The following is a 26512-nucleotide window of genomic DNA, read 5'->3' on the forward strand; positions in this document are numbered from 1 at the left end:
ACAGGCAGTTCTATTGGCATTCAGAGCAATTGATATAGAGCCCTGGTCATTTCATCCACATTATCAGTTTCACAGGCACCAACCAGCACATTTCACACAGGTGACATAAGTGTTACAGGGGTAGATCAAAGAGAGCAGCCCACAGCTGCTGCAGCTTGCTAGGATTGTCCGGAGGTGCTCTGGGTGGAGACAGGTACCTATATCTTCCCTGCCAATGATCCTGAGTTTTCAAACACCCACCCTGGCAAGAGAGACATCCCCCTCTATGTCCTGGGGTGACTGGCAGGAATGGGCAGAGCAATTACTGAGCAGCTCTCCTTTCAGCCTCCTGCTGGCCCTCATGCAGCCTGGGATGAGTGGAGCCCACTCCTGCCAGGGATCGCCTCCTACCTCCTGAAGCCCCAGAACTCACTAAGCACCCGCTCTGCAGTCCCCACGGCCTGGGATCCTTGCAGAATTGACCTGGCACAGTTTTTGGAAATACGGGTGTCTATGCATCAGTGGCAGCACAAACCCAAACTTGCTACGAAGAAGGGGAGGGGCCATGGCCACTGGTAAAGGCACCGTCTAAAGTGCAAAACTGCAGCATGAGCGAGAATAATGGCTGGTTCCAGGCAGCCTCAGCCACCCATTTGCTCTGTAAGCCTGGAGCAGGTCTTGGTAATGATGACCAGCTCAGGCCCAGCAGACAACAATAGCAGGGTGGAGGCCGGATCCAGCTCTCCGGAGTGCTTCCATCCAGGACTGACAGCAGCAGTTCTGTGCAGAGCAGGTTGCAGCTGCGCACAGCAATCTGGGAGTAGTTTCTGTTATTCTTGCATTGGAATGCCAGGCTGCCAGCTCCATTCTCCCCTAAATCTGTACTCCACTGCGTGCTGCTCTGGCTCACTCTCTCCCTTCCACCCTCTTTTCTCCTCCTGCTCATGCTGCCCCAGCGCTGTGAGCTAATATCACTCTGTGCCGTTAACAACGCACGCGCACCAGCATTGAGGCTGGCCCCCTTATTAGAAATTCCCAAGCCGCGGCGGAGGGGCGCACACAAGACTCAGCAACGAGCTCATTCATCACAGGACACGGGAAGCTGCCAGGGGAGCCAGAGCAATGCACAGTCTCATCTCTGCCTTCACCTCCTTCCATTTACAATAAGGAGAGGGAGGAAAAAACATACCATTCCCATCAGTCTCCAAGTGCCTGCTGCAGACATTATGCAGGCTGATGTGGGGGAAGGGGAAGAGCACATGTGGAGAATGGTGCACCAAAGTGCTTGGGAAGGGTGAAGTCACCCATACAATCAACATGTGTGTACTCACAAACAGGTGCACACACTTGCACACATTCCTGCATTCATATACACGTGGACACATAAACAGTCATGAATATCCCACAAGCATATAAATGCCCTGTGATGCTGGCTCATGCCAAGGTCCCCCTGTCTCCACTGAACACGGACAAATACATTGCTGGAAGCAGTCCAGCTCACCTGTGTCTTAGTATTGTTAAAAGAGATATGAGAAGGAGAAGAATGTGTTTAGTCTTTATACTTTATAGTTGCTTGCGAGTTGCTGCATGAATTAATCTCACTTCTAACGTCTGCATATTGTAAGGTAATATTTGAGCAGTTGTGTTGTGAGGTTCTGTGACTGTGTAAGTCATCAGACAAGAGTGTGACACCAACAACAGAAAGTGTTAGACATTTCCTGTTGGGCAGGATATATCAACACCAGACAGATGATTGTGGGACGTGAAAGAGGACAAAAAGATGTTGGTTGTTCTGCCCTCCCCGCTCTGAAGACAAGTCATGCAAGAGGATTCCTCCCATCAGCTGAATTCACAGCTCAGAGCACAAGGGAGGAGGGAATAAAAACCCTTAACAAGAAGGAACTGTATCTCTGTGCTGATTGAATTTGGGGGGTGGCAAGGGAGTGCAAGGTTTACTGTGCAGAAACAAGAGATCCTCAGTGCTAACTCAGGCGAAGCACTAAGGGATATATAGGACTGGCTGATTACAGAAGCTTCTATTACTTTTTGAAACTTAAGACTGTAACGTACGTACGTGTGTGTGTGTGTGTGTGTGTATCTGCTTTCACCTTATACATAACTCTCTGGTTTCTTTTCCTACTTGGCACTCATGCTCTTGAGCCATTGCAGGAAGCTTTACATACCCAAACCCCACCAACTGACAGCTGCCTGCACAAGAGCATCCAGGACTGTGTCTCCTAGTTCTAATCCTTCACCATCACACACTGCCAGCAAGTCCTATAGGCTCGTCCCCTGCTAAAGAACCAGTCTTGTCCCTTGACCTAATACCTTTGGCATTTACAAGGTGCAGCTTCCAGCATGGCCATTGGGCAGGCTGACAGAGGACAGACTCCATGTTCAGGGGCCTCAAATTGAGATGCATGGAGTTGGGCTGGTTTAGCTTACCCCTCCCAGCTGCTTAAAAAAAAAAAAAAAAAAATCACACAGGGACATGTTGAATGCAAGAGGCCCATTCCTTGCCCTTTCTTCTGCTTGCAAAGCCCATGGCATTGTGGAGTAGGGGCTTTTCTTTTCAAATCAAATTATGTTTTACTCACACATAAATAAATAAAATGTCTGTCAATAGCTAAGTGCTACAAATGATCCTACAACAAGAAAACGGCGTTCCTGGCCAACACTAGCAGCCCTACAATAATAAACGTTTCTGTGCAGCACGGCACTTCTGAAGAACCTTGCCAAAACACAAGAGTACATTCAGCCTAGCAGTCACAAGCAACCCTATCTCAAATCAGTGAGTCATCCCGGTATTCTTGCACAGCTCTGTAATAACAAACGCAAGAGCACACCGGACAGCCATCATGAGCAACCCTACAATAACAAATCTGCATTTGTGTGGGTTTGGGATTCACGAGCAACCCTACACGAACAAACCAGGGTGTGCACCAATACAGCAAGCCATACAACACGCAGTGTTTGCATTCAACCCTACAATAACGTAGCCATAACTAGTGCTGGCGAGTCTCCCTACAGCAGTATATGCAGCCTCACAAGCAATCTTCTATTAACAAACCAGCAGTGTGTGCGTGATGGAGAAGCAAGCAAGCAGTAAGGAAACCAGTTTCAGTCCCAAGCCTCAGAGGGATTATCAAAACTGACGAGAAAAAAAAAAAGTATATTAAAATTTTGCTGAATACACGACAAGCAGATTAGAGCAAAGGGACACAAACAACCACAAACATCATGATTCCCAGAGTCATTACTCATTCCTGCCACACTCTGCCCTTATTTGTCCCAGCTCCCTGCTACGTCTCAGCTTGGAGCGTGAGCACTAGCCCTCCTCTCCTATATCTCCTCTCGCAACCCTTTATCTCTTGCCTCTGTTCTTTAAATCATTCTAATTCTCCTGGACATTCCTTCCTAGGCAGCAAATGAGGAGAGGGTGGCTGAGTGCACACGATCATCGGCTGAGCACATAGCTAGGGTATTGGGAAAAGAACTCCCAACTCCCATCTCCAATCACATGGGCCCCTGTGCAGGGAACGAAGGGAGAGAAGATAGATGCATAAACACAAGCTGGTGCAAAACCGCAGGCACACAGACACCATTCAGTCTCTCTCTCTCTTTCTCTCACACACACAGCTCTGTAGACAAACCGTCTCTCTCAGGCATACACACACGTGCAATGTGGTAAGATGCCCACCTCTCCCCACTGGACTGTTAGGAGCCAGCTGCCTTTGGAGCTGCCCTGCTGGCAGTGATCCTGTTACGAGTAAGCAGCTGGGCTCTCCTGAGCTGATCTCAATCGAGCACAGACAGGAGTGATAACAGAGCTGGGGCCAGGAGAGTGCGAGGCCTGTAATTACTCCTGCCTGCTGGGGAACAGGCTGCTCAATGGGGCTTGGAAATAAAAAACAACCCATCAGCAACAGAGCTGAGTAAATAACACCCAGCAACCAGTGCTGCCTCTGCGACAGCCTCTTTGCAACGGTAGGCAATTAAGAACTGCTTCAAATGCAATGATGCTGGCAGCGATGAGTCCGGTTTGTCTCTCCTGCATGCCCACTAGCGCCTCACAGCCTCAACCAAGCAGCCTATTTATGTCCAGTCCGGGAGTAGCCATGCAGGTGCTTGGGCTGTGATTGAGAACAAGGTGATGGCAGCAAAGAGGGACTTTTACTCTGAAAGGCTGCACAAATCAGGATGCAAAACAGCCTCCCCTTCCAGTTCAGCCTGTCTGAGTGGAGCAGGAGAAGGACCCATGATACCAAGTGAGCTCCTTCCCCTAGGGCTGTGATCTCACAGGCATGCCTGCAAACCTTTCCTTTGGCTGGGAGTTTAACAGAACAAGCGCCAGCTCAGACAAACCCAGTGAGTTCCAAGTGGTTCCCCATACATAAAACCAACAACGCTGTAATGAACTGCATCACGGCCTTCTACAGGAGGAACTCAGACTCACCCAGCCATGCGTCATCAACCCTCTGCTGCTAACAGCTGATGGAGAGTCTCCTTTGGCTTGTGGTAGAGTTGCCTCTGTTTTGGAGTGTGGAGGATGCGAATTCCATTATTAATCATGTTTATTACAGTAGTGCCTAGGAACCAGTGAAGGACAGGGCTCCATTACCAAGGCATTGTACAGACACAGAGCAGACAGGCCCTGCCCTGAAGTTCTATTCCGGCTGCTGCTGTGAAGCTGAAAGGAGCCCTGTATAGGGAACTGTGAAGCTCCCAGATGTTCATGGCCTTGTTAAAATAAAAATAAGGAATTTGTATAGCTTTACATCTTCAAAGACTTGTTCACACTAATTAAGCCTCAGCATTCTTTACGACAAGGGCACGCATCCATATTTCCTAGATGGGGAAACTGAGGCACCGAGTGGGTAAGCAACTCGCCTACAACAACATACAGAGTTTAAGTGATTATTGCTACTTATTAATGGTAGGGCCCATAATGTGCTGGCCACTCCCCAGACATTTCTATATAAATCAACTAGATTCATTGTAGGCAGCACAGCAGCAGTGGGATTTTAAGGGACTTAAGCATGGACAGGTGAGGGGCTTTGCTGAGGAGCTCGGAGAAGTTGTACCATGCATAAGGGACCATGTGGAAAAAGGCCCGGAGGCACTGTGCAAGAAGCTGACAAGCAGGCTGAGGAAGATGGGAACGCTGGTGGAGTAGGGGGGTGACAAGCTCAGCAAGAGAGGATACGTATTTGGGGCAGAGTTCTCTAGAGCTTTGAAGGGGACAACAAGAAGCTTAAATATGGCAGATGGGGAGCCAGTGTAGGGATTCAAAGAGTGGAGAGACATGATCAAATTGATGGGCTAAGAGGAGGAGTTTGGGCAGCTGCATTCTGTATGGACTGACTTGTTAAAGAAGGCACACAGTGAATCAATGGCAAAGCTGGGAATAGCAGTTTTGCTCCAGACCGAGCCTTGATTCACCTGAAAGGTTCACAAATCTCAGAAAACATTCTGACTGGAGATGGGAGCTAGAACTCCCCAAATTCTCATCAGTCCTGACGCTATTTTCCCATATCTTTAGAACATATCCAGTCCCCCATTACAGCAGTATCTAAGCACCTCATAATCTTTACTGTATTTATCCTCAGTACCCCTGTGAGATAGTAACATTGCCCTATCTCCATTTTACAGATGAGCAACTATGACCCAGAGAGATTAAATTATTTACCCAAGGTCACAGAGGAAGTCTGTGTAGGGTAAGGAACTCACCGTGGGTCTCCCAAGTCCCAAGCTAGCACCTAACAACTGCGTCATCCTTTCTGCTTGTCCCAGACTAGAACAAGTCATTGTGTGGCTCAGTTTCCCCACCTGTAAAATTCCCTCTATGTTGTGAGCATCTAGTTAATGCTTTTAAAATATTTTGAAGACAAAGTTATAGGAGTATAAACACTACATCAAGGGGGAAAATAAGGAACATTACAAATGGAACACATGAGGTACATTTAAAAACTGCTTCCTATGGAAGTTGTAACATGTTACAACACTTGGAAGACCACAAACAAACAAAAAAGTGTTATTCTTGTTTGGTTTAGAGCTACAAAATGCATGAGAGAAGCTTAAATACAAAAAGCTGTACTTAAGTATTTAAGTAGTGTTATTTTGTGTAATATATTTTATATTGGCCATAAATACAGTTGAAGTAATCTAGGTAACACTGTGAAGTTAAACTACAGCAGATAGCACAGCTTCATAAAGCAAAGAGATTTAGGCCCCAATCCTACAAAAAAATACCCACATACTTAAAGCCAATGGGACTACGCACAATGCATAAAGTTAAGAATATGCTTTAAGTCTGCAGAATGAGTGTTAGTTCACTGCCATGCTGTCCTCTTGGATGGACATATGTCAAGAGAAGAGGTCCCAGGACTGGAGGAAATTTCCCAACTGGTTTGGTTTCCATTTCCCCCACTGGATAAGCATGATTCAAATTTTAGGCTTTAGGGGGAAAATAATCATTGCTTACAGATATAAAATCCACTTTGCACAGACATGCACATGGGTGAACTAAAAATTCATGTCTTTCTGTTTTGTGAGCTCTTGATCTAGTCAAATACGATGGTTTGAATGTCGCTGGTAAGCGAGCACGACATCCAAAGCAAATTCATTATCAAAGCCAAATGAATGGTCCCGAAACATATTTCGGCTGGCAGTAAACTGTTATTAGGAGAGTTATTTCCCTCCTGGGCTGAGTGGAAAAGAAATCCCAGTTCCAAATGGAAAAGCCATTGCGATCTTCAGCTGGGCTGCAGGGGAGGGCCTGAGCCAGTGAAGGCAGGAGACAGTCTCTCTCCCGCTCTCTTACCCACACAATCAGCTGCCCATCCTCATTAGGTGCCAAGAGCAGCAGTTTACAGCTTCCCAGAGAAGCCAAATTGGTGCTGTCATGAATTACTGTAACGGCTTGTTCCACACTCTTCAATGATGTCTTTCATTAGGGGCTGATGAGAAAGCAATATGTATTTTATTAACATATGTCCCCCATGTAAGAAGAACAGACCTAATCTTCACTTCTTCAGGAAGAGAATCAAGTGAAATGTTCAGCCAAGCTAAAGGATGCCTGGCAGATGTCTGAGCTTTGGGCCTTACAGAGACTGCACCACACCACCGATCCCGAGGTGAGCGGTAGCCTGGGGCTGGGATAAAGGTATCTGGTCAGACATCAGGACAGGAAAGGAGGAGAAACCACGGACTCCTGCTCCTTCTCCCCTTGAATTTAAATGAATTTAGTGCTAGTGAAAGCCAGGTGCGTACCAAGCATGAGTGGGACCTAGCTCAACCAGAATGTTGGTGCCCCCAAACTACCCCACCTCCCCATCACAGAAACACTTCCTTTCAGATTGATCCTCCTACCCCTGTGCTCCAACAGGCTCTTCCTCCTCATTTCTCCCTATGCTCCATTATCTTTCTCTCTTTCATTATCTCTTTCATATCTCCCTATGCTCATTATCTTTCTCCCTGCTGTTTGGGCTAGGGCCTCTCAGACCACAAGGCCAAGATCCCAAGATCCTGTCTTCATCTACCCATGTTGGGAGGTGCCCGAATTCACACCACACAGCCTGAAGTTCTCACTTTAACCCCAGCAGAGGCAGAGCCCGGGTCAGGGCCACCGCTGCACCAACGGGCTCTGCTCCTGCCAAAGAGACACGACATCTAGGAGTCAGAGGGGAATGCCATCGGCACAGCCTGCCTACTTGGCCTCCGTGCCGATGACAGAATCCATTGTGGGAGGGTTGGCAAGGAGACTTATTTTAAAACAAAACAAAGTGCAGAACTGTTTATTATTCGAGCCCAGCGTTCCTTAAATGGAACCTGCTGGCACACCACCCGGCCTAATGAAACCACTTACCTAAGTCAATCCTACAGCAGGGCATGCTGGCAAATGGCTGGGTCCCCAAGGGCTATCCCTAATTTCGTTGCAATTGCCCTCACCTTTAGTACAAAGGGAGAATACAGAGTCCGGCACAAAATCCTTCTTGATCCAAGCCACCTGCCCAATTGGCTCAAGATGGAGCTTTACAGACTGGGATTGTCATCCCCATGGCCCTAACCTGGATATGAAAGGTGGCTGGCCAGAGGTCTCATTATTGAGCTTTGTGAGCCGCACTTTGGGAACCCCTGGGCTATGAAGCTTTTTAGTGTTTTATTTGATGGGAAAAGGTCATTGTACATAATTTCAAACAGTTACAGAAAGCAATTTCTAGCAGTGACTATAACCCTGCTTCTGGGCTGTGAAAATCCAGCTACCCAGCCTGCAACCGTTTCATAGTCTAGCTCTAGAGAGGAGGATTTTTTTCCTCTTTTTGACAAGATAATGTACTCTTCCACCAAAGCATAGCCACAAAGTATGTTCCTCCCCCAAGGCACTCAGCTCACTCTCTTACAAAGAAACACCTCTATGCACCATGGGGAGTATGCCCCTGGCTAGCTGATACTTGCTACGGGAGAGATTACAAACCCCAACGTGCACTCCCCCTGCTTTGGCTCCTCTCTCTCCTCCACAGCCACACACAGCCAGTTTTCATGAATGAACCAGAGGAGAACAAAAAGAAAAGGAAAGAAAGTGAGGGGAGGAGAGGGCAAATATACATGAAAAAGGGCAAGAAGGGTGGGCGAACAGTGGAGGAAGCTATTGAAAATGGTAAATGAAGTAAAGAAAGGAAGCATCCCCAAGCAGCGTCCCAACCTTCCAACAGGGACTCTCAGAAAGACTCAGTAACTAGCGTGTACTCCTTAAAAGCACCAAAGGGAGGGGGGCAGGGGGATAAGAGATAGGCGTGAAAGACTCTCTTGCTTTTCTCTTTGATGCCTGGCTTGCATTTCTCTTCCTGTGCTCAGCTCTGTACAATACAGACCGACTATGTGAACAGCCAGCTGGACAGGAACAGCCAAGGTGGACTCAACATCTCACACCTGTAAGGCTGGCATAGGGATACAGCGCGGGTGCTCTTTGCTCCCCGCCATTCCTGAATTAGCACTGAGCCAAAGCCCCAGCAAGGAAAGAACATAAGAATGGCCATGCTGGGGCACACCAAAGGTCCATCCAGCCCAGTATCCTGTCTTCCGACAGTAGCCAGTGCCAGGTGCTTCAGAGGGAATGAACAGAACAGGCAATCGAGTGATCCATCCCCTCATCCACTCCCAGCTTCTGGCACTTGGAGGTGCTGTGCTGCTGAAGATAGACAGGTAGACAAGGCCCTGCAATTAGCAGTCACTAGAGAGCATATGGCCCTTTTATAAAAGTTGGAGCGTTAGTTCTATTGTCCTAGTCAAACTCTGATAATAACCCAAATTAGAGTGGAGCTAATGATGGAAAAAAATTATCCATAATTATTTGTTTGTATTAGAAAGTTAACCCACTTTCTGTGTTTTCTCTCGGACAACCAAGCACTTCAGTTTTACTAGCACAAATACTCATGAAAAGTGAATTTTAAGATCAAATTTTCACTGAAAAGTAAATTCTGAATTGCTAAATAACACCCACAAGTTACTCTCTGGGCTGTGTAGATTAGTTATAGAAATCAGCCAGTCAGAGAACGGAAACGCCACAGAACTGATGTAACTAACCTGCACAGCTGAAATTGCCAGTGTTCCCAACTAAGCACTTGCAAATGAGCTGCAGACCCAGCATTATTGGCTGCATACCTTCCTGAATCACATTCAATAACAAATAAATCTGACCGTTTAATGATCGCTCATGAGCAATTTGTGAATAAAACAAGTCAAAATTAATCAAATTATTTGTTGTGAATAATTTGCTGAACTCCTCCTAGGTGCACTAAAACAGAATCTCACTAGCAGAGCTGACAGATGTCAGGCTGATCTAATGTCAGATTTACCTTCCCCTGGCCCATCCAACAGGAACCAAGCTGAACCGGTATCAGCTTGGAGATGCTGCTGGCATACAGGATTCTGCAGTAAACTGCTAAGCTTGCAGGTATCACTCTGAGCCTCTCCCTGGCAGAGCCCTTTGGAACCATACTGCATTATTTAGCAAACATCCTCCTGCCCCCATCGCGTGGCTGCAGTGAGCCAGCCCCAGGTGGGAGTCACCTCCCCTGGCGCCACTGTGCTAGTCCCAAGTGGAAGCAAACCTTTGTGGAGTTAGCTAGCACAGAAATTGGTCCGCGTAGCATATATATTTGAAACTAGACGGGAGCTCCCTCCTCTCCCAGCCCCAAAATATGCAACTAGTTTGGAGTCTTTCCAACCCTTCAGATCTAGCAGAGAAGCCTGCATGCTAACAGCTGCCCTCACACACACAACCCACTGACAGACATCCAGAGTGGAAAGCAGAGAAGACTAAACACTTGTCAGCAGACGCGACTGCAGCTGCATGCCCAGTACTGAGCAGTGGTGGGAGCAGATAGAGCATGATCCTGCCCCTTCTGTTCCCAAATATCAATGGGGAGGCTGCTGCTTTTCCCGGGGCCTGACACAGAAATCTTATTATGCTTCAGGAGGAGTCTTGTCCATCATGCGCTATTGATCTCTGCCTACAGATCCCCTTTCGCCCAGCACAGCTGTCATTCAATTCTACTGAGCATCCCAAACCACTTTTCCTCTCGCGGACCTTAAAGACGCAGTCACCTCCTTCCTGCTTTTTCTGCCTCATGGCCGCGTGAACCAAGAACTTCAAACCACCCCCACCTGCTGTTTACCCTCCTCCAATGGCCTCTGCCTCATTAAGGGCTTTGTCCTGCACACCCTTAATGTAGCCTCAAGAAGGCAATGGTGCTAGAAAGTGAAACTGACCAGTCTAGTGTCACTGAATGAGCAAAAAGTAAACAAATTGCATCAATGGTGGAAAGTAAATTAGATCAGAGAACCTTCTCCAGGTGTTACTCACTGTAGGGGAGGACATTTTTGCAGCCAATGCAATTTTTACTTTGATGGTGTCCTATTATAGCAGCACTTCATGAGCAGATACCAGCCTGGTGGCTAGGGAAGGCAAAAAGGAAGTTGATAAAAAAAACCTTTCCAGAGTCATAAGCCATCCCATATATGAGACGTCTTTATGAAACTCAATCTCGTGCCTGCACTTGGCCCTTTGTGGCCAGGTATCTGCAGTTCCCAGTCCTCACCACAGCTGTATGGGAAAGGGATGGCAAGCTGATGAAACTGACTCTCAATCTCGCTTGTTGGAGTTACTCCACCTTGTATAAATGAATATTCATTGTACGTGAGAGAAGTCTAACTCTATAATCCGGTGGTTAGGGCACTCCGCTGGGGTGTGGGAGGAGACCTAGGTTAATATCCTTGCTCAGCCCGATTCAGAGCAGGAATATGCATCTGGGTCTTCCACATCCCAGCTGAGCATTGGCAATTCTGGAGCTAGTCTGGGTCTCTCGCTCTCTGGTTTTGACCAGAAAGTCTACCCTGGATCTGAGATACCTAGATGAAAATTCTGTCAAAACTTAAATTTAAACGTTTTGGACGGAAAATTGTTTCATTGAAATTTTTTTGATCAGCTCTAGAAATGACCTTCTCAACCCACAAAGCAATGAATTTATGCCCTGAGCTGCGATTACCTCATAACTACAATTACTGGTCATGAAGGGTACGGCTGCACTGCAGCGACAGGTGGGATTGCAGTACGTCTAGACACACCCAAGCTAGCTAGCTCAAACGGTAGCAGTGAAGCCAAAGCAGCAGCACGGGCTGTATAAGCCTGCTTGGGAGTGTACTCAAGTGGCTAGCCTGTGCAGCCTCAGCTAATTATTATTGGAGCTAGCCGGATCAAAGTTCGCTCGGGTGTGTTTACATGTGCTGTGATCATACCTCTGACTGCAGTGTAGACATACCCAAAGCTATGTAGCTTTTCTGTGTGGGACTCAACCACTTCCAGAAGTAACTCTGCAGGCAGACGACCCACCGTGGGCCATACCCATTCCATGTGTAACTCTAAGTTGGCTTAATTCATTCCTAGGTGTAGAACTTTTACTTGTGTCTTTGAAAATTTACCAGCCACTGGTAAATTCTCTGACCTCTTGTTCTAACATTATAGGATACTATTAGGCAAAAGGGACTGATCGGTTTTCACTAAATCCTACTTAAATTTAAGAACTTGAACTAGGTTCCTCTGACTGTGCTCCGTTCCGTTCCAGTCCTGCAGGGACTCTTGAGATGAAAATCCTGTCAGACACCAATGTGTGGGAGAGCAGACTGTGGCCCAATATGTGCACAAGCAATGAACCTCAGGATAATTATGTTATGGACACAGGCCTATCATTATAGCCTCATGTGGTGTCGTTTCCTTGGTGATGATCATGGTGTTGCCTAGACAGCGCATAATCCCCAGGAGCTGGCAAAATGTTAGCCTTGTTTTTGTAAAGCGAGTTCAGACACCTGAGTCCATCTTAGGACGAGTTTCAGTTTTTGTAGCCCCAAGGTACCCTTCCCCCTCAAGACATCTTGGTACCATTTCCAGAGCAGTTTCACCCGAAGCGGCGACCATGTCTGGAAAAGGGGCCTGGTTCATCTCCCGGCCTTGAGTGCCAAATGCTAGGAGAGGCACCCACCACCGTGTTTTCCTTCTTCACTGGTTCAGAACCCTTCCTAAAGCATGAGCTCTGAACCGAGCCCTGGTTTATTACTGTTTGTGAGTGCTGGGCTGGGCCCATTGAGTTGTCATTGAAGGGTTGTCTGTACCTGCTGGGACGCACACATTAGCTGGTGAGTGCTGGGACATTTATGTTTGTTAGGGTTCAGTTGCTCATGAGCACGGGATTGTGTACATGAGCTTGTCGCTCTGAGGTTGCTCCTGAATGGGGAAATACATACACTGGTGGGTTACTACAGGCTGGCTTGTGTGCTGAGCTGAGAACTCTGGTTCTTAAAATGAAAGCAAACAGCATGGAGGGCTGGTGACACCTCACTTTGGAGCTCCAATGCCATGGCTTCAGTCAGCCAGGAGGAGGAACTAGAGAGCACAGTTAAGGGATCCCCTCCTGCCCTGTCTGCCCCTGCAGGGGCTTTTGGCTTTCTGCACTAATGAGACAGAAAAACATCTAAAGAGACACTGATGGCGTGGGGTTGGAGGAGGGTAAAAACACATTAGAGGCAAGAAAGAAAGAGACCATGTTACAGTAAACAGAACTCAGTATACACCTCCTGCTGTGCTGCAATGGTCATCAGCAGAGTTAACCTTCCACTCTAATCTCCATCATTAAATCCCTGCTAACGCCCCTGTCCTATGTATGGCCTAGCGGCTGTCTGTCTGTCACCTCCAACGTGGTGAGCCTGGCTCCCCACGGCCTTAGCTCTCATTAACACCCTCTGGCTGGCTGATGGTGTGAGCAGCAGCTGGCTCCCAAGCCCTGCTCAGTTTTGTAGACAAGTGAGGAGGTTTAATCAAATAGGGAGAGGATGAAAGCACCAACAAAGAGAAAGTCACTCTCTCCCCCCCTCCAGCCACTCTGATGTCGCACAGGGCCGCTCTCATTAAAACCAGACTGGGTTTCCTGGCAGGAATTAATTGGAGATAGCCACCTGGTTAGCTACTTTAGTGTGTGGGTCTAGGAGGGGAGTGCTCTTTAGAGTTAATGGAGAAGCAAGCAGCCTACATTGCAGATGGTTGGCTGGTGCAGGCTGCTGAGGGGGTCCGAGGAACACTTTGCCAGGCAAATCTGAGGCTGTGCTAATCAGAGGAATAGCAGGAATGTGTTAAACTGGTCTGCTTTTGGTCTGAGGAGATGCATCAGAATTTAAGGAGAAAATGTTAGCCTCAGGTCCCCCTGAGGGGCTGCATGAAGATTAAACACTCCTTCTGCGCTGGTACCTTCTCCTGCCTCTTTCTCCCTCCACCTTGGGTGGGATAGGTTCCGTCTCACTGAGCGCAGAGTAATTCTGCCATTGTCCTCTGTAACCACCAGCTCAGCTCCTTCCTCCAGGATGCAACCTGCATGCAATATTAGAAGGCTTTTCATTTCCCTTTAATATTAGAGCAGAGCCCTGGGAGGGCATAAACCACACAGAGAAACAAGCAACTGAAAGGGTTGTTGTTTTTTTAATATTTTTAAGCCAGGGTTTGGTTTGAGTGGGCTGCTCCAAATCCCCAAGTGATGCAGGAAGCTTTCAGAGAGTGCCAGGTGCCTTTCCATGCTAAAGGAACATATCTATGCTTGGAAGAAAAATAACCCTAGGCCTTACAGTCTGCCCACAGTCAAGCCACCTGAGGCTGCAACTCACTAGACTTCATAAGCAGGATCGACCTTGGTCAGCACTGCAAGGGGATACCTCCTGGAGCAAGAAATAAAAGAATCCCCCAACAGAACACTGTAGGGCTTTGCAGAGTCTTTGGTACAGAATGAGCTTCCCTCCAAAGCACTAATGAGGCCAGTGCTGCTGCATGGTGCAGTTGGGTGGCGGGCTGCTGGAGGAGTGGTTGTTCAAGTGAGAGAGAGAACTGAGGCTTTTCAAGAGGCTTGAACTGCTACTACTGGTGCTGTCCCTGGGGGGTGGCTCCAAGCTCTCAGGCTATTTTTTAAGTTTAGGTTAATTTGTATCCAAATGGAACTGGTTTGTCTGTCATTATAATCATCATCAGCAGCGCCCTGAATGATCAAATCCCATCTAAAATGCACAGGCCTTCTGTGTTGAGTCCCCATGCTGGAAACACCAGCATCTCTGAAGTACTTGATTCTCTTAGATCTGTCACCCTGGAATGTGCAGCCCCATTGAACCCTACTGTCTGTCCAAAGCTGCTGCACAGGAAGAGACAGAAGGCTAGGAGCCACTCTGTTGGGTGGGAGAAGAAGCGTTGCTTATTGTTTGACTGGCAGAGTTTAACAACAACTGCAGTAGGCAATTTCAATTCAAGGGGTCCCTGGGGCGCTGCAGAGCATGCTGCTGTTTAGGGATCTTTGCATTATATATTACACTCCCCCCCTGCCCCAAGAGCCCTTAAACCAAATTGAGGCGACTGAAATGAGACCCAGCAATGATGATTACATTTACTCCTCCTGCACCTCCTGTAATTCCAGCTCAGCAAGAGTTAGTCATCGCCTGGCTGCCCCTCACCAGTCAGCACCCAAAAATCCCCTCTCTTGGCTCAGACATGTTCAGGGTGTGTCATGGTGCTGAGGAATGAATTCTGACAGGCCAGTGAACCCAAGCAGCTCCCAGGATGCTGAGGAATTGATGAATTCCAGCTGGCTGGTAAATTAGAATCTCTAATTAGGAATAGCTGACTGATGAGTACCTTTTTCTTAGGCCTGAAGAGCTCTGTGAAGCTCAAAAGCGTATCTTTCACCAACAGAAGTGGGTCCAATAAAAGATATTACCTCACCCACCTTGTCTCTCATGTCCTGGGACCGACACTGCACATGACTGATCAGAAAGCATATTTTCTCCAAGCAGAATGTTCCATCACAATGGGAGAGGAGGGAAATCCTTACTCTCAGACTTCCCATAATAGAACTTTCATTCCACCATAGGTAGCACCTTGAAGCTAGGTAGTATCCAGGGAGAAGAGTTCACAGACAAAACACACTCTTATAATTTATCCACACAAATTTTCTTCCCTTAAGGGCTCTTCAGAGGAAAGCACCTTTTTTGCTTTTCACAGTTGTATTCACCAGCATCCTCATGTTCCCCACTAGGCGAGGAACCCAGGAGATTACATCAACATCTTTTTGCCTTTTGTTTACCCTGCCATCGCCCCTTGGGGAAACCAACATAAACAAGTAAGGAGTTGAAGATGGGACTCCCTCCTGACAGGCCCAAGTGACAGGGAGCAGCATGGCGTTGCAGTGACATAAGAACTGGAAGATGGGCAGGGCTTCAGAGGACAGACCGGAAGCTCTGTTTTGGCCATGTTTAGTGTTAGCTGATGAGAGATCCGGGGAAAGGTCAGAGAGACAGGTTGAGATGCACGGACTGGATGCAGAGAAACAAGTTGGGAGTGTAGAGAGAGAGATCTGAGAGTCACCAGCATGAAGAACATGAGAGCGGATGAGATCACCCAGAAAGAGGGTGGAAAGTGAGGGGAGGAACAGAAAGGTGAACCCCACTATGGAAAGTGGAGGAGGAACACACCCACTGAGCGAGAACACTGATCAGCATTGTGGGAGAAGAACCAGACCAGTGCAGTATCGTGGAAACTTATTGCCTTCCACTCGGTCTGCATGTGGACAAGCACTGCCTTGAATGGGGAATGAACAGTCTCTCTTTTACCCTCCCCCGGCCCCCAATGTTCAGTGCCTACCCCTTCTCCCCCCCATGGGAGCTTTAGCTATTGATGCAGCATTCAACCAGTAATAAATTTATGCAAACGTGTTTAGATTGCAAGTGCAGGAAAATATTCATTATAAGAATGTAATGATGCCAAAAGAGAAACAGATAATGCCAACAGCGATATATTGTGAAATGCAGACAAAGACAATAGCACTAATTCTCCTTTCCACAAAGGCCTTCCTACCACTCCAGTAGAGTAAATGTCATTTTCCTCCTCTTCCAGGAAAAGGTGTAAAGGGGCCTCAGTGTAAATGAGAATCAGATCTGAGACTACATGTACTCACCTTATAGGTGGAGAGGAACTTGGTTGAGGATGAAAAAGAATGAAAATCCTAAATTATTTCAGAGAGTTGCAAAGGCGGAAATGGCAACTCTGGTTACAGTGAATCTCATTTTACAGTGAAACTGTTCAGTGATAAAGTGACTTCATTATAAGAAGGCCCCCTGTGTCCTGTATTGTGGTGATTATTTGCTAAGCATGGAAAATGTGCTCTGCGCTGTACGAGAAACAAATATAAGAAGTCCCTTCCCTGGAGAGCTCACAATCAGAGACATAAAGATGAGACTCACTATGTGACCCAAAGGAGGGAGGCACTTGGATTCTTTTTTAATTATTTTGTTTTGTATGTACAGTAAATAATCTTTTACTCCCAAACATCACGCAAACACATTTACTACCAGGCCCCAAGAAGCGTCAATCTTAAAAACCTGGGATTTATAAAACACTGGAGAGATCTGGGCATTTTGCCCCAAATAAGGCGGCGAAGCCTGGATGGAAGTATCCTGTGATACTTGGTTAGCTTCCCACACTCTTAAAAGTGTCAAACTGTGATCCTTTCTAGCCAGTGCCCTCTCATATCTTCCCCTGATCCTCTCTGGCCCTCCACAATTGCCCTTCAGCCTGTACAGAACTAGAAACCAAAACCCCTGCTCCTGCAGAGTTTATATAATTCCAATGACTTCATTACTGTGACTGTATGAAAGTCCTTCTGTAACACAAAGAATGGCTTTTCCCTGCAGTTCCAGCCTGGAGAGCTCGCCACTTTATTCCCTTTATTTTAACTAGTGAAGAGGCTGAAATTCCACTTGCCTGAGTCTCCAACCTATATAAATCTACACTATTTTACTGATCACTGGGGAGGGGGAGGGAGGGTATTCATATTAAAACCCCTTTCAGAAGATAGAGCATGAAAAGACCAAGAAGTGGGACCTTTTAGCTCTCAATCCCTCCCTACAACAGACTTGAACGTAAACACTGACCTGCACAATTGACTTTCCTTTTCTATTTCTTAGAGGAAAGAGTGGCTACTTCTGGCTACTCTGCTAAGAGCAGCTCCCAATCTGCAGGTAGTATCGGAGGTGAGCTCCTCACAGCTCTCACTGAAAGCTGGTCTTCCCAAGTACGAGCATGGTGCTGGAGAAGAGCGATTAGGGATCTTACCTGCCGGACATCCAGCCGGTACTTGAGAATGGGATCCACTGCGTCAGGTTCCTTCTGTGTCCACTGCAAGACATAAGAGTAGTTCTTGGATTGCTTCTGGCTGTGGGTGGGGTTGGGAGTGTCGTAGTAAAACTCTGGGTTGTAAGCTTTTGCTGGGAAAGAAAAAGAAAGAAGAGAAAGGGGATGGGTGTGGGGGTGGGAACTTAAAAGTTACAAAGTGAGATGGCAAGGGTAGCAAGACTTCACTGACCAACTCATCAGCCCACTGCAGCTGAGGAGGTCCTCTGTACCCAGGGGCACAGGCTGGCATCATGCCAAACACCTCATTTACATTTTAAAAGCCATTCAAACCATATGTTTTATGCTTCCACTTCCACTGGCTAAGGTACTGGGGGGAAGGCAACAACCCAGTGACCCCCAGCACACCATGACACCGCACCAGTGAAGGTGGCAATGGGTTTAGTTCTGTGGTTGAACTAACTCTGATCTCCGATTGAGGCAACAGTTTAGATTGAGACAACTTTAAAGTAGTATTTTTGTAACTCCTGTTTCATCGGCTGCTTCAGAGAGCCTCCTGCTAACAATCCCTGGGGAAAATATCCTTTGGCCAATAGATCATATTTATACTTTAAGTGGGAAAGATAGTGTTTCTGAGCCAATGACTCCTCCTAGAAAATGAAGAGAGAGAGAGAGAGAGAGAGGGGAAAATATGCCCTAGAAAGAAGCTAGATGATTGGTAACAGAAGGATTTTCCATGGGGGCAGCAGCAGCCCTTTATCTGCCTCTGCTTCCACAGATAAGATCAAAGTGAGCTGGCTTTGTGGTAGGAACTGGGTTGGGTCAAAGACCCAACCCAAAACCTTCCTCAAGATTGCCCCTGAACCCCTTTCCTCTGTGCTCCTGGGCTTCTGGTGACAATCACCAAAATACCACATGGAAAGCTGCTTTCAGCTGCTCTCCAGCCTTGAAGAGTTTGAATAGGATTCAGGGAAGTGCCCAAACTTTCAAGGTCTTAATTGAATGGAATCCTGTGCCTCGTGAGGTTCAGCCACCACTGGAGAGAGCTGCCCATCCTTGGACGCCAATCAAGGCGCCAAAATGTGATTTTGAACATACAGATTCCAAGGCCAGAAAGGACCATTGTGATCATCTGGTCTGACCTCCTGTATAACAGGCCAGAGAACTTCCCCAGAATAATTCCTAGAGCAGATCTGTTATAAGAACATCCAATCTCAATTTATAAAAAATGTCAGTGATGGAGAATCCACCAGAACCCTTAGTAAATTGTTCCAATAGTTACAAATATACACCTTATTTCCAGTCTGAATTTGTCTAGCTTCAACTTCCAGCCATTAGATCATTTTACACTTTTGTTAGACTGAAGACCCCATTCTTAAACATCTGTTCCACACGTAGGTATTCACAGACTGGAATGAAGTCATCATTTAACCTTCTCTTTGCTAAGCTACATAGATTAAGCTCCTTGAGTCTATCACTATGAGTTTTTGAATCCTTAATCATTCTCATGGCTCTTCTCTGAACCCACTCCATTTATCAACTTCCTTCTTGAATTGTGGGCACCAACTTTTCCTGGCGCCGCCCTGCCCCTGCCCCTACTCCATCCTTTCCCCACCCCTGCCCCGCCCCCATTCCAACCCCTTCCCCAAAGTCCCTGCCCCAACTCCACCCCCTCCCCGCCCCTATTGGACCCCTTCCTCAAATCCCTGCCCTGGCCCCGCCTCTTCCCCAAGCACACTGCGTTCCTCCTCCTCCCTGCTCCCAGTGCTTGCCGTGCAAAACAGCTGTTTCACAGCACAAGTGCTGGGAGCTAGGGGGAAAAATTGGCACGCAGCGTGCTCCAGGGGAGGAGAGTTGGGGGGCGGGGCAGGGAACTGCCAGTGGGTGCAGAGCACCTACCAAGTTTTCTCCGTGGGTGCTCCAGGACTGGAGCACCCACGGAGTCGGCGCCTATGCTGAACACAGTAGTCCAGCAGTGGTTGTACCTGTGCCAAATACAGAGTTAAAATAACCACTCTGCACCTATTCCAGATCCCCCTGTTTGTGTATCCCAGGATTGCATTTGTTCTTTTGGCCATGGTGTCGCACCAGGAGCTCGTGTTCAGCTGATTATCCACCACAACCCCCAAATCTTTCCAGGGTCATTGCTTCCCAGGATAGATTCCCCCATTCTCTAAGGACGCCCTACATTCTTTGTGCCTAGAAGACGACATTTACATTTAGCCACATTAACACACACATTGTTTGCTTGCGCTCAGGTACCATGCTATCCAGATCACACTGAATCCGTGACCTGTCCTCTTCATTGTTTACCAATCACTCCATTTGTGTCATCTGCAAACTTTTTCAATGATGATTTTACGTTTTCTTCCAGGTCACTGATAAAATTAATAGAGTCACTGCACCCAGCTTAATGGAGTAGCTCCAGATTTACACTGTTGTGACTGAGCTCAAAATCTGGCCCCAAAGAGGCAAGGCAAGAGATGGCCTTGAATCAGAACTCTCCCTGGACTTTGGGGGAGTCCAGATGCAGGTGTGAATTTCCCAGATTGGGGCCATCTCTAAATAGCATGGACTGCTGGAGTGCAGAGCATAAATATCACCCCCCCAAACACTCCCATTCGCAGAGCACACTGTCACTTTACACTCAAAGCATGGGCCCCTGTCATTCTGTGGAGGTGTAATCAGACTTAGAAGGATTCCGTGTTTTCTGTTAAACATTCATATTATCCATCAGAGTTATGTCCAAGTCTTTTTTTCTTGCTTGTGCAAAAATTTGTTGATAAAAATAATAAGTTAGAAGTTCAGAACCACCTCAGAGATTAATTACTGCATATTCAACTTTGTATTGACTGTGGAAGTCGAGTTTCATAATGGATTCCGAAATGATAATCATCATCTTGCATAACATTAATTCCTTATTAATTGACTCTGAGATGGCAGCAAAGAGGGAGGAAAAAAGAAACCCTTTAATAATGACTGCAGCATATCCGATACTTTTAAAACTTCACTTCTGGAAAGTTGAACTGTTGCTGGACTTTGTTTTTGGGTGAAAGGAGAACCAGACCAGATACACATTCAGATTATATTTTGGGCCTTATATGTAGGTGAAGCTGGAGAGTGGATTAGCACTGACCAGACCATAGGAGTGTGATGGTAGTGCTGCTTGCCTATACAAAGGTGTGGGGGGAAGGGAGGAGGCATGGAATGGGTGCGGGACAGTCTAGAAGTCACATTGTGCCTGTAAAACTTTGTAACAAAGCTAAAATTTTTTTAGCTGTGGAAGAAGCTAACACCCCTATACACCCATCCATTTTAGGTACTGACATTGCCCCCATGACCACAGTATCTGAGCACCTCACAATCTTTAATGAATCACAACACCCCATAAAGTAGAACGGTATTATCCTCATTTTACAGATGGGGAACTGAAGCGCAGAAGGGCTAAGTGATTTGCCCAAGGTTATGCTAGAAGTTTGTGGCAGAGCAGGGAATAGATCCCCAAGCGGCCCAAGACCTAGACTCATGCCCTAATCACTGGGCTATCCTTCTCAGATATATGTGCTAAGAAAGAATTCAAAAGTTTCAGTCAGCTGTATGAGTGCCGAGGTTTTCCCTGGACCTGTAGATGTTTGGTCATAAGAATGGGCAAAGAAGTTTGGAATCCGAAAGCTAGCACTAGAAAGCTATGCCCTGGCTGTTGAGAGAGGCTGGAGAAGAAGGAACATGCTGGCTGCTAACGGGATCCTGTCTCATGGGACTGAGCACCACAAACTGAATGGCATTAATCCATTAAGTACCAGCTCCAGAAAGGAATCCATGTGCCGGAAGCATTTCCAAGTCCCCTAGGAATGAGTAAGCTTTCTAGAGTCAGTTCTGTTTGACAGAGCACAATGGACTTCATTTTGCAGTGATAGCATAAGTGCTGGCTGCAGGCTAGTGAAGAAAGGGGCATAAGTTACAGAAAGAAACCTAATGCCACACAAATGTGCAGAGGTCTGAAGGGATAGGGGAGGGGTCACTGGAGAAGGGGATGTAGCTGGTCAAAATAGGATGTTCTGGGAGCGTGTCAAGGGAAAAGACTAAGGCCAGCATGGTACCAGTGCCTGAGAAATGACTAAGTGGAAGGTGTGACATAAAATAGATCCCACCAACCTTCCAACCACTCGCTGCCAGCACACACACACACTAAGGGCTTGTCGGTACAAATACTTAATCTGCCACAAGATGGGGTGTAAATCTACCTCTGTAGAAACTGGGGCCCAAGTCAAACCTAAGGTCAAGGGAAAAAACAGCTTTAACAATCAGCAGAAGTGGCTGGATCAGACGTGTGGTTTGAACTCAAGCGTCACTCCCCCTTTTTGCTGCCCATGGAGTCGGAAAGGATTTCACTCACTGTACATGCTGGATTCGCACAAATCCCAGCAGCAAATCCACCGAGTAACAGCATTAGACCCTGCCTAGTTTTTATCTAAGCAGATGTCGCTGCACAAAACTCGGGGGAACACACTAAAAGAAGGGTTTTGTTTTAAAAGAACGAACTGGAGGGCGATGGGATGCTGAGTCTTACACACCTGCTTGGTCAACATTTAAATCCGATTCAGGTTGTCTTTAGCTGAGAGTGGATACTAACAGATAGCTGTACAGTGGCCTACGTGAAATGATTTTGGTGTTTGTCACTCCTGTTCCTTTCGAGCAAGTGTTCACACCACAAAAATGCTCCAACCCAATTGGCACTAACTAGCCCCCTTCTAGGCAGTGGCAGCAGAGGCACCAAGGACTGCATGAGCCGTGGAGGTCGAGCTCCCTACTCAGTCCTAGAGGGAGTCCTCCCAGAACACAACTGAAGCACCCTGGTGGGGAGAGTGCATGGCGGAAGCTTGCCTGTACTGTATCCAGTCTACGGAGAGAGGGTGTCCGTCTCCAGGGCTCGCCAGCCACCAAACTCGCTATAAGCAAGTCAATTAAAAACATAAGGAGTCAATCTGTGAGACTTACCAGACACCTGGAAGAGGCAGATGGCGACCCCCACATCGTTGGAGATGCTGCACTCGTAGCTACCACTGGTCTCCCGGTTCACGCTGTCCACCTTCAGCTCCGAGTAGTCCTGCTGTTCTGTGGGGAGCAGTGTCAAGAGGTTCCCATTGAAGCGCCAGACGGCTGTGGCTACCTTCATGGGGCTCCCCTTCAGCATGGTGCACCGCAGGGTGACGCTACGGCCCATGCCCTGGCGGATGTCCTGAGAAGTTGGTTCCACAACTGGGGGGACTGAAATCATAATGACAAGAACAGGAAGAAAACCAGTCATTGGAGCAGCAGTCTGTCTCCTAAGCTAGACCCTCAATGGCTGCCATATCTCCCAGTACACATGCCCCTGCTACTCTTGACTGCATATTGCTCTCCTTTGCTAGGGTGTGCCCAAGCAACAGCTGCATCAGCCATTTCCCAGCAACTTGTGACTGGGCTGGAGCAGGTTGTAGCCACCCTCATATACAATATGTAGGGGCAGCCTATGGAGAACACAGGTCCTAGGATACAATACTTCATCTACATCCACTCTGCCAAGGTGGGACATTGTATGCCGAGTCCTGGGTTATCAGCAGGCTGCACCTTCGTATTAAAATGTACAGCCCACATTGTTAAGCTCCACAGCTGGCATTTGCCCTGCAAGCCCTAAATCAGAACAAGAGCAGTAGTAATTCCTCCAAGCCAGTGTGATCTGCAATCATAAAGCATAGCAAAGTAGCTCCTAAACACTGAAATCGGTTTTCTCCTGTGCAACTTAATACAGAGGAGGGTTAAAAAATATATATATCAGCTATATAAAATCCCTGTCCCTAGTTAGGATAAAACCTGTCCACCCTCACAGAACACAGAGCCCTTGGGAGGGCTGTGGGGCATTAGAAGGCTAAAGTGGATGCAAGAAGCCAGAGATATGCATGACAGCGCAGTCTAGTGGTTAGATCAGGGGCCTGGTTGTCAGGACTTCAGGTTCTGTTTTCATGTTTACCATTGACTGACTGACCTTGAAAGGCAAATCACTTCCCCTCTCCATGCCTCAGTCTCCTTATCAGTCACAAGGGGCTAACAACATATATTTGCCTTCCGGGGGTAAGAAGGCTATGAAAATCCATTAGTGTCTGTAACACTCAGAGACCTCTGGAATGTAGGAGTGAGGCATGCAGATGGGACATGGCATAGGGGTAGTGTGAATCACCACTGCGTGGGCTGTACCTATTTTATGTATTAACAGAGGACTTCAGTCGCCAGGGCTATCAATCCAGCACCTTCCACCAGCATGAAACTTTTGATTAAGAATAACAGAAAACACAAAAGCTCTCTTGCTAAAATGAGTGGGGCTGCCCCAGTGTAAGTGAGGGCAGAATCTGGCTCTGGGATGGCCCGAGCTCCAATAGAGAAAGCAGAGATGTCTTTATGTACATCTAATACAAAAACTACTCTTCCTCCATGAGCCTGGTATCCTCTACAGTCCTGTGGGCAACATAGGCCACCTAGATGTTTAACATGAAAAGATCTCCTCTGCTAAGCGGGGCAAGAGCGTCTCCAGGTCTGGTACAACAGCACCTCCTCTGCCAGGTCACCTTTGCTTGACAGTAACCATCTTATTTTCCAGGTACCTGGCCCAACTCTCAGCTGTTTGGTCCTTCTCTGCAATTAAATGGATTAAAAACAGCCCTGGATGGAGCGTGCCTTGCCCTGTTGAGTGGCATGGTCAGCTCATTACAGATGGCTTGCTAGTGGCATGTCTCAGCAGGTGCTCCAAGTACTGACTTGCCTTTGGCTTGCCAGTCTCCCACCTCACAGAGTTAGAATGTGAGATGTTGTTTGATTTGATCTGGTGTCATCTTCATCCCCAGCTGCTCTCCCATTTCTTGGGTCACATCTGCTCCTCAGTTGAAGCCAGCAGGGCCTCATGTTCTAATCGAGACCGGCTGGGGAAGTGAAAAAGAGAAGGCTTCAAAAGTGACGTGGTGGCGACAGACACTCAGCCAAAGCAAGTGAGCTAGCAGGGGGAGTCGCCATTTCATCGCACTAAGGAGGCTATGGAGGTCTGTGAGATCTGTGGAAGCAGTGGAGGTCATTATGCTGGAGAGGGGGGCTAGGAGCCCCTTCCTGGCTCCAGGAACACCCTGTGCCCTAGTAAAGAGGGACTGTATGAGGGCAGAAGAGGGACAAGGGAGTAGGGGCAGGGCTGGTAGAACCCAGCTCTTTCCTCAGGGCCCAGAAGCTGCAGGGGCTACTGCAGATGCTCTGGGTCTCTGCCACCATTCTGCAGCATGGGGGAGGGAATGAAGATTCCCTACTCAGACTGCAAGGCAACCAGAATCTGTGACCATCACTCTCTCGTGTGCACGTGCAGGGGTAAAATAAGCTGCTGCCTCTAGTCACTTTTTCCCCTGGATGGAGATGCCCACCTCCTCAAACACAAAGCAGCACCTCACAAACTTTAATGCATGGGGCTGTGGAAGCTGTCCTGCTAGAAGTACCATAAAGCCAACGTCCTGGCTGCTTGTGGCCATTCAGCTCTGGTTACATGCTTTAGGGAGTTAGAGAGCTAGCCCTGGTTTCCTGGCCAAATTCCAACATGGGCCACTACATACAGGTTCCCTAAACTCCCTTCCATTTCTCCCCGAAACCCGCTTGTATAGTGCTGGTGTGCGCCGTAAAGCGCGGGCTATGTTCCACCCCAGGGGTGGCTGCATTCAGCACTGGGTGAGCACTTTCTCCATACGCAGCATTCCAGGATACGTTTGCATGAAACGCGCTATGCAAATGTACAAGGATGATTGGTTTCCTCTGGCGCCAAATAAACGGGAGAACAGCAACGTGGTGAGAAGTATTATGAAAGGGGTGAAGAGGGCAGAGCATTGCCCTGCCAGCCAGCATTAAAGCAGCAATACTTCTTGTCAAGGTTCCTCCCCCACTCTGAACTCTAGGGTACAGATGTGGGGACCTGCATGAAAACCTCCTAAGCTTACTTTTACCAGCTTACGTTAAAACTTCCCCAAGGTACAAATTAATTTTATCCTTTGTCCTTGGAATATCCACTGCCACCACCAAACTAACTGGGTTTACTGGGAAATGTAGTTTGGACACGTCTTTCCCCCCCAAAAATCCTCCCAACCCTTGCACCCCACTTCCTGGGAAAGGTTTGGTAAAAATCCTCACCAATTTGCACAGGTGACCACAGACCCAAACCCTTGGATCTGAGAACAATGAAAAAGCATTCAGTTTTCTTACAAGAAGACTTTTAATAGAAATAGAAGTAAAGGAATCACCCCTGTAAAATCAGGATGGTAGATACCTTACAGGGTAATTAGATTCAAAACAGAGAATCCCTCTAGGCAAAACCTTAAGACACACAGACAGAAATGGTCATTCTATTCAGCACAATTCCTTTCTCAGCCATTTAAAGAAATCATAATCTAACACATACCTAGCTAGATTACTTACTAAAAGTTCTAAGACTCCATTCCTGTTCTATCCCCAGCAAAAGCAGCATACCGATAGACACAGACCCTTTGTTTCTCCCTCCTCCCAGCTTTTGAAAGTATCTTGTCTCCTCATTGGTCATTTTGGTCAGGTGCCAGTGAGGTTACCTTTAGCTTCTTAACCCTTTACAGGTGAGAGGATTTTTCCTCTGGCGAGGAGGGATTTTAAAAGGGTTTACCCTTCCCTTTATGTTTATGACATGCCCCCCCAAATCTCAGCTAGGGTGAAACTCTGGCTGGGATTTCTTTCTGGAGCTCTAGGAAAAACAGAGTTAATAAGACACATGCATCTCTAAATATACTACCA

General features: G+C 47.3%; 1 protein-coding gene across 6 annotated transcripts in view; it reads right to left on the bottom strand.

Annotated features, from left to right (window-relative positions):
• The window catches only part of MDGA1 (MAM domain containing glycosylphosphatidylinositol anchor 1), a 190739-nt gene that overhangs the window by 43337 nt on the left and 120890 nt on the right, over positions 1-26512 (bottom strand). For all 6 annotated transcript variants that reach the window (XM_048843497.2, XM_048843495.2, XM_048843496.2 and 3 more), the window contains exons 9-10: positions 22691-22960; positions 17675-17826 (exon numbers count right to left, since the gene is read on the bottom strand). In XM_048843497.2, the coding sequence (XP_048699454.1) occupies positions 17675-17826; positions 22691-22960 (422 nt within the window). The remainder of the gene's footprint in view (positions 1-17674; positions 17827-22690; positions 22961-26512) is intronic.

The sequence above is a fragment of the Caretta caretta genome, chromosome 3 (genome assembly GCF_965140235.1).
Source record: "Caretta caretta isolate rCarCar2 chromosome 3, rCarCar1.hap1, whole genome shotgun sequence".
Taxonomy (NCBI): domain Eukaryota; kingdom Metazoa; phylum Chordata; order Testudines; family Cheloniidae; genus Caretta; species Caretta caretta.